General features: G+C 42.1%; 1 protein-coding gene across 1 annotated transcript in view; it reads left to right on the forward strand.

Annotated features, from left to right (window-relative positions):
- Positions 1–6394, forward strand: part of TFB2M (transcription factor B2, mitochondrial) — a 69594-nt gene extending 63200 nt beyond the window's left edge. The window contains exons 7-8 of the mRNA XM_069234445.1: positions 3427–3578; positions 5227–6394. Of these exons, the coding sequence (XP_069090546.1) occupies positions 3427–3578; positions 5227–5413 (339 nt within the window). The 3' untranslated portion in view covers positions 5414–6394. The remainder of the gene's footprint in view (positions 1–3426; positions 3579–5226) is intronic.
- Positions 6395–9184: the final 2790 nt, after the last annotated feature.

Below are 9184 nucleotides of genomic sequence, written 5' to 3' on the forward strand. Positions count from 1 at the left end.
TAGTCATAGTTTGTATGTGACATAGCACATGCCCACTCAATTATAAACAGTTGCAAACTTAGTTATTGCCATTATCATTGCAAAAGCAATACAACTAGTGATACTCATAATGATAAAGTAAAATGACTTGCCATTTCTGTAGTCTTTTCCAATGCAGTCGTTTTCTTCTTGATTTATTTTCGGAGTATGCACTCGAGTGGCCAGTACTAGAGCACTACATCATAGATCTTGCCTAGATAGGTTTTCTAAAGAGGCAAGTACTTGAGATTACTATTAGAGCTTGGTGTTTGTGCAACTCATGCATGCGAAATGTGCCTGTGCCGCCTCTCTTTTCTGTGCCCAGCGGCCTTTCACCTGTCCACTGTTCTGTTCTATACCTGCTGGTGCTTTCCAAAAGTTCATGTGCGGAATCTTACCCTTGGCCTATAGGGTAGAGAGTGGTCTGATGCATTCTGGTCCTAGGTGAGGCATAGTACCATGCCATGCAGCCTCCTCCTTGTTATAGCCAGCCATTACTGCCCAGGACCAAGTCAGCATACACCCTCATGTTTGTGAAGTTCGGTACTATGCTTGGTGGCTGAATTCTCAGTGCAGTAAAGGAAAGTTATATTTGATCTCAACTAGTGTTTCTCTTAGATGCACTCTCTTGAATGTAAATCCTCCAGCAGCAGCTTTATGTCACTATCTGGATCCAAGTGCTATTGTTTGCTACCACACACATGCCACTTGTTTTGTATGATGGTATTGTTCCATGCCTGTTTCATTCCTGCTGGATATGGATTCTGTATCTGTCTGCCCAATTCTGTTTTTATCTTTCCTGATGATGGGAGGATTATTTTTCTCTTTACATAGATGTCAAACAACTGCCCTTTTAACCTTTTTCATTGTGTTTTGGATTATATCCATGTGTAATGAAAGATTACTTGAAAGATATTTATTTTAGAAGGTTCCTTGGCTTCAGTTTCATTCAATATATTTTTTTCTGTGGTGGAATGATGAACACGCACTTTATGTGGTTTATCTTTCAGAGTTGAACATCATTAAAGAGTGTGTGACATATGCAAGAGATTGTATCAAAAGAGAGTGAACTAAATATAGAGTGCCTGATTGCTGAAGTATTCCTTCTGCATAAGAGAAAGGTTTTTCTACTTTATGGTCCCACCCTGGAAAAAGGTCAAGACTCAGGGTGATTTATGTGCCTTGATCCTAGTGGGATCTACTCTGACACCCTTTGGGATCCATAGGAGTAACCGAGCCAAAGCCGTAACTGGCACTCGTTAGATGATGCAATAAGTTACGTTTAGGATGTAGAAATCAAGAGCATCGCTGGTCAACATCAGAGTGTCATTTGCCTTCATTGTCCTTCTCAATTTCAACCCTGATCGCACCATTGATCAATCTCAAGCCATTGTGTAAGGATTGTGCTTCTAGCACCAGAGAACTGCAAATCTCCATCAGAGGGCCCAGACATGCAGCTTGAGTCTCCTCAGCGATATTATCTGATACCTGCACCTTTGAAGCAGGCGATGTTAGTGGCCAATTAGCTTCTGAGGCCTGTCGAAATGCCCGGTCACGATGACTTTTGAGAAGAGGTCTCAAAGCCCAAGAAGGAAGACCTGAAAGACTGGTAACCCTCATTGACACAGACAACGTACTATAAGATATAATAAGAATGGACTACTGACCATGTAATAGCGAACCACTGGACCTTGAGACGCAGAGCATATTCTTGTTCAATGGTTAGAACCAAAAACTGTATTACCTGGCTTCTTGGAGTCAACTAAAGATGTCCTTCTTACCCTAGCTACGAACAGATTCGTAAAGATGAGGCAGAACAAGGTCAGGTTGCCACATTGAGGCTTTTTTTTCAGGGACTCACCCGACAGTTTACCTGGGGCATCAAGATCATTCCCTCTGCACAGCTGTTGGAAGATATCTTTTTAGATGTTACCTTTGGTGCTTTCCAAAGTGGGCTTGCAGGCCACTCTGCATTCTGGCTCCCATCCTTTCTGGGGTTCTGCAGAGTACACAAGACTTCTGCTGGAATCCATTTCCACCACTTGGAGCATGGCAAAGTGCTGGTGGCTGGGCTTGTAGGTTTTAACAAAAAATGGTATAAGGTTTTTGATTTCTGCTAAGCATGGTATACATGTTCTGAAGTCGTATGAAGTGGCCCTTGTCATGTAGTAAGACTCACATGAAAAGAGCAAAGTTTGCAGTAGTGACTCCCATACATTAGATCATGCACTCCTCGTTAGATCCTGTTGGAGGGCCACAGGGCAAACTGGGCAACTGGACCCCAACTGTGGTGGTTGAGGCATTTTGCCTCTTGTGTCACAGACTCATCCTTCCTCGGCTCTGCAGACTGGGCCAAGTACGACCTTTTCCACATAATATTCTAAAGGTGGTGAGGACGAGCAGACACAGGCTTCTCAGAAAAATAGTGTGGGGTGCACGAGCTCGACAGTCATTTACCAGACACAATAACTTCAGTGGCCAGCCGGTGATTGTCTTTTAGGAAGATAGTCATTTTTAATCACACAACATTAATTAATACTACACAATTCATTTGTGTATATAGTTCACTAATCTTGGTTACGATTCTCCTTTGTCGTGCTACCTCTGCAGATTTCTATCATGCATGTCCCTCTCAGGTGAACCCTTGCTAAGTCAAATGCATACAAAATTCTTGTTTTCTTTGAGGTCCTTATCCCTACTTGTGTAGTGAATAAAGAGATAGTTCTTTGACTTCTATTCAGAGTAGCTGTATCTCTTATCTCGGTTACCACAGCAAATGGAGCCCAAACCGAGCCGATGCAAGCACTTGCAGTCTCAGGTGTGCCAGCACAGTCACCACGGGAGGTATATCTCCTTCCAGACTAAAGTGGTTCCTGACAGAAATCAGCTATAAGAGACCAGGAGACCCTCTGCAGCACTGGCTGCTCCTTGATGGCTCTCAAGTAGGCTGATTTCTCTTGATGCCACCCAGTTTTCTGGAATACACTGTGTGTAAGTAATTTGGAGTCCAGCCATATTTTGACATCCTTGCAAGTCCCTGTACTTTCCTGTCTCAACTACTGGTCCCTTTTCAGGGTAACTGGGTAACGGTGCGGCTTTATTCAAATTGTTTCTTGTTCCATTTTCTAAAACACTCTCTCCTAGCACTTGTTATCATATGTATTAAGGAAATTATAGTATACAGTAAGCCCACTCACCATTAAATTAACATTAGCCTGGAATGTTTTTAGTGCTTCCCATAGTTCAGCACATGGAAGTGCGGTGCAAGTTGCAGTTTGCTGTGTTCACATATCACCCTTTGCCACAGTGAATAATTTTAAGATGTATTCATAGTATGCTTAATTAAGAACATGTAATAATCCCACAATAAATACGTATGTAATGCATTGTTTCCTTCTGCAATTTCAGCGTCTCCCAAATGAACACCTTTGTTTGGTTCGAATAACTCCACGGAGGGATTTGTTCTCACACAGTCTAACCTCTGCAAACTCTACTACTTTTGTCGTGATGATGAAGCAGTGCTTTGCAAGACGGACAGCTAAATTAATTACTAGACTAGAGTAAGTATTCTAGAAAAAGATATGTACTTGAATGCTTTTGTTTGTATTTAGAATAACCATTTACGCCTCTAATGAAGGGTAGTTTATATTTTGTTTTTTTAAAAGCGAATGGCAGACAAGTGTTCAGTAGTGAGAATTTTCTGAAGGAATTCGCAGGCCCTTTTCATTTTTTTGGCCTTCTAAATGTTTTTGAACCATCTGAAATTGCTTCCTTGTAGGCTGTGTTCCCAGTTGTAGCTTGTGTGATGCAGCATTGCTTGCTCCTGGACTTTGGCCTACTGCACAGGGCATCACAGAAAGTGCCATTTTTCGTCCATAAACTTCCCAGTGGCTTAAAAAGAAGTTATCAAGGCATGGTATTAAAGACTTTATTTCTAAAGATCTAGCAAGGCAAGGCTCATTGAAAGCAGTTCCTGAGCACACAACAAAAACTGTGGTTTCTGGTGAATTTTTCCTCATTGAGAGGTTGGAAATACCATTCATCTCTGTATCCTTAAGTTAGGCCATGCTCCTACGCTCTCTGCTTTCATAGTGCACAGATGTGCAGGTCTTGGCTCGTGCATCAAAGAGACAAGTGTGACCATTATATTTGGAACCCCTTTTGGGTGCATTTTCTGTCATCTTCATGATTGAACCTTCACTGAGTATAACGTTCGAGCTTGAAGAGGGAGTAGCTTCCTTCAAGAATAGTTTTTAAAATACGGAAACAACCACCTTTCCCTATTTTTCTGTGTGGATCTTTTATATCTTAACTGATAATTGACGATGATTCTTATGCATCAGTCACTTTATAGCTTTTGCTGCATTCCAATATATTTCTTGGTTTAGTAGATGGCAGTTCGTTCTGAAGTGCAAATCTTATAAGCCATATCCCCTCCGCGCCTATTTAAAAGTTCACTCTGCATTGCTAAATATCATGATTTATTGATTCCGTCTTAAACCACTGATTGAGCAGTGCCGGGTTAGTATACAAGGTCTTATTTCGTGATAAACTGGTGTTTCAGTGTAGCACACGCGCATTAAAAATCCCTCTGTTGTGATCTCTGCTTTCCCCGACAGTGCAGGTTTGTATGCCATATTTTGAGCTAGCCTAGAGGCAGTCCCCATCATTGTTCACCGTTGCCCCTCCACCACTTACCACAGCCTTTTCAGACAGATTGTGCTCTCGGTTTCAAAGGGCACATCAACCCTTTGAAACAAGACCCTACCATCCACAGCCAGCCGCATAACTAACTCTTCACTTCTGGATTCACATTGACATCCGTTTCCTGCTGAAACCTTGCTCTTACGCACTCAATCCCACTTCCTTTGTACTCCCAGGAACCCACTATGTTTCATTTCTTTAAGCTCACAGACTTGCGGATCTGAGAGAGATATTGTTCAGCCTGCATCTAGGATGTTTTTCTTTATCCTTCGGGGAGCAAAACATGGTAAACAAGCCAACATAAGCCGATACAGTGTGTGCCAACCATGTTTTTGTTCTGGTTGATAGCATCTCACTTTTAATTCTGTTAAGCTGAGAAGGCTGGCTTTGGAGTTTGTATAAGAACCTATAGAGGTTAGCAACTTGCATGTGGTATTAGGAAGCTTAGAGGCTTGAAAAGTGCTCACTTATGGACATCCACATTATTGTATTTTTACCTTTCAGAACGTGGATTCCAGGCCATGGACGTAACCTTTTGAGACAACTGGAGCTGCCTGAAAACATTCTTATAGGTCATGTCACTGCGGAACAATATCAACGACTTTTTGAAGTGATGGAACATTCTGGAGAGTTTAACAAAAGTTGGATCTTTGACGAAATCTTGGAAAACAGAGAGAAGAATGTGTTTTGACTATGACATTGTTCTTCAGTGGACTGAAATTAATTTTCCTATCTCTAAAATGATTGTGTGGGGCCCTCACCATCGTGTTTGCATAATGAAGCAGCAGTTAAAAGGCATAGCAGAAGGCTTCAAAGTTCTCTGTTGAATCTATGTATTTATGGCCTTCGTCAACTTGCAATAACCAGGCCTTCTGCATGGCAATAAGAAATTTGATATTTGAGGGAAATAACAATGGGAGAGCCAAGTGGATGATAGCATTTTGTCTCGCAGTGTGAATTTTTTTTTCTAGGTTCACATGCTGTGCTGTTCAGTTATCAAGTGGTTGGGTATCCTCGTGCCATACGCAATCAGCATCACATGCAACCATTTTAGGAAATGGCTATTAGGAGCATACCTAGGTTCACATTTCACAGCAATGCACCGTTTTATTGTCAAAGTATCACGTTGAGTACATGGGTTAAGACGTTCAATTAGGTATTCTGTTTCTTGTGGAATGTACTTGGCCAGCTGCGTTCACTGTTAATGACTGTTGGCGGGTTACTTAATTGTTTAATCACAGATGGATTGTTCCCGATTTGTACTCTGGAAAGGTATATGCCATACTTGCTTAGCATAAAGGTTTGCAATAAGAATCGAAGTCTGATGCAACTTAGATTTCATGTGGAAAAAAGATACTTTACTCTGGAAACAATAACAGCTGCTGGTTTCCATGCTCCATTTGGAACTAGGATTCACATTTTGTTCACCAAGTCTGTCTTGAAGGATGACCTAAGTAAATATTGTTGCCACCACGTTGAAGGGGTGGTAATTAAAGAGATTTGAAAAAATCATAAAGGGTGTTTTGCTAATTGATTTTGTTTGTTTTTCCTAAAATGTTATAAACGCTGACCACTTTTCTGTGTCTTTGTTAGAGTTTCAGTCATCCATTTAACAGATGTCTATCTTCTGCTACACAGTGGCTGTTAATAAATTGAATGCGCGATTAACGTGCGACTGTATTCTGTGACCTTATGCTATAAACATATGTTTATGTCAAGTCATTATTTATGTGAGCTGTTTTTGAAAGCAACCTGCAAAATCACTGTTGTACCTGATGACCAAAATTATGGAACGGAGAAAAGATGAGGGTCCACAATACCTCTTCCCATATGATTCTGAGCAGAAATTCCTCACAGCAGGCATACACTGGACCATTTTCTACAAAAAAAGAAAAAGCTTTAAAATTCAAAAGCACTCGTGGTCGTATTCAAGCTCCTGGTCATTTCATTTGACCTCACATCTTTTCCACAGAACCTCTTCCACTTTGCTTTTTCTTACACAGTTGGTCTGTTCATGCCAAAGCACGGACATTTTTCTCAGTTTCCAACGTTTTCAGAGGCCACAGACCCCCTTCCTCTCACCCTCATTTTACATCCTCTGAGTAGTTCAGGTGCTTCTGTCTCTGTTCATTCCTTAGTGACACGTTGTATGCCCATCTTTCAGTGCTCCAACCCCTTTCAGCACACCCTGATTACGCTTCTTCAATAGACACATCCACAGGCCTCCTCACAGTAGCCTTCCTTCTTGATGGAATAACTAAACTAAGGAGCACAAATCACTTGGCCAACACCGCAAACCCAATCTATGTACTGCTGCCTATTAGCATGTTGTATTTAATCTTTGTGCCCCATCTAACCATTTCTCATTGGTACCCTTTCCCTGCCTTATTCGTCTTCTCCCCTCTTGTTTACCGAGTTTTGGTGTTTTCAGATGTCACAGCAGGCATCTCTGCATGCACGTCACCATCTATACCCACTCTCTGTGAGTATCTTTACTTTGCCTAGGTGACCACTGCCCAAATGTCACTGGAAGCGAGCTGACCTCTGTTTCTGTATCTCATATAACCTCATTCAGCACACCACACCAATTGTACTTTTTGGGATGTACTTTTTTGGATGTACTTTTGTGGTGGGTCCATAGAAACTAAGGGTACTGCACTAGAAATCGCCAACACATGCCTGAACTTTCTAATCCTCATAGGACATCTTTCAGCAGTGTCAACTGCACCGTACTTTTACAAGGGTCCCAAATAGGTGGCAATAAATGAACTATGGACGGTAAACGTATTAAAGTCCCTCAGTTCATTCAGTACCTCATATAACTGCTTTTAATTCAACCATCCTAAGAGACCTTGTTATCTGCTTCGCAATGGGCTATAAAATCATTGGGACTCCTCCCCCCATTCCCCCAAAGAATCCCACCACATGCTCCTTATTGCCCCTTTCGATACCAGAACCACAGTGGGACTGTGGTGTGCCTCCTCATGGGCCTATAAAAAACAGTCCAGAGTCTGTTCCTAAACCCCAGCCCCTAGTCGTTACCATTTTTCGTGAAACTTGTGTGTGGAGCAACAATAAAAACATAAGGGGTAGCCAAACAAACCCACATTCAGCATCATTTTGAGACTCCTATTACCCCTCTCAGCCCTCCCCTCCTATCATTTTAATAATCCACCCCCCCTCCAAATTTGAGTCCTTCCCCAAACTATAGGTTGGGGAGAGGTTAGTGAAAAAAATGTATGGGTCCCCAGCATAAGTACCATCCTATCTGTGTCCTTGGAGCCACTGCTTTATCGCAATCAGTAACCTTCTTCAGTAGACTGGGCTCAGGTCCGCTGACCGCAGTTGGCTCCTCCCCCTGCCTTTACTCTCCACCTCCTGGTTGGCTGGTTGGAAGTCAGCACCTTACCCACTCTGGCTTTCATGTAAGTAGACTGTCAAACCTTCCCTATATCTCCGCCATTCTCTTCGATGGGCAACAGGACCCATGGGCAGTAACGCAAAGGCTTGTTTGTTGCTGATAGTGTCCCCTGCAGGAGTCTGAGCATGCCAGGAGCTATAGCTCAAAGGCAGGTGCTTGGATCTTTGGTGTCACAGAGGCCTACAGTCTGAAGGTTCAAACCCCACCTGTGGCATCAAGGTATCTTTAGAAGTTAACATCGGCAATGTTGTGTTTTTTTTAAAATTTACTAAAATAATTTTTACCTTGGAAAACAGAAGAGAAATTAAAGCCAAACTTGTTTTTTTACGGTGGTGTCCTAAAAGTTTAAGGGCTTGATTATGACCTTGGCGGATGGAATGCTCCGTCACAAATGTGGCTGATATCCCACCCGATGTTTTACAAGTTCCATAGGATATAATGGAACTTGTAATACGGCGTACGGGATATCTGTCAAGTTTGTGAGGGAGTATCCCATCCGCCAAGGTCGTAATCAGGCCCTAAATGTTGCTTCTCCTGACCACCTCACATTTGGCAGGTTGGAAGCCAGGACCCTAGCCCCTAGACCATACTGACTTCCATGGGAGTAGCCTGACAAAGCTTCCCTATATCATGGCCGTCTTCCTTCATGGATAATGGGAGTCATAGAAGGTGACACTAAGGCCTGTGTGTTGCTAATAAAGTTTTCCTCCAGAAGGTTAGGCAGGCAATAAGAAGAAGCTCAGGGGCAAGCATTTGGGAATTTGGTGTTAAAAACATCTACCTGCACAAGGGTTCAAAACCCATCTGTGGCAGCAGGTGTCAACTGTGTTATCTTTAAGAGTCAAAATCTCTAGCATTGTATTTTATTTAGTAATATTATTTACTTTAGAAAACACAGGAACAATTTGAACCATTATTTATTTGCACTGATGCCCTAAAAGTCCAAATGTTGCTCCTCTTGACCCCCTACCCCCTTCACATTTCACTGATGTAGATGACATGGTGGCAAAGCATTATCTACATTTACTAATTGATACATTT

This window comes from Pleurodeles waltl, chromosome 5, assembly GCF_031143425.1.
Source record: "Pleurodeles waltl isolate 20211129_DDA chromosome 5, aPleWal1.hap1.20221129, whole genome shotgun sequence".
Classification (NCBI taxonomy): Eukaryota; Metazoa; Chordata; class Amphibia; order Caudata; family Salamandridae; genus Pleurodeles; species Pleurodeles waltl.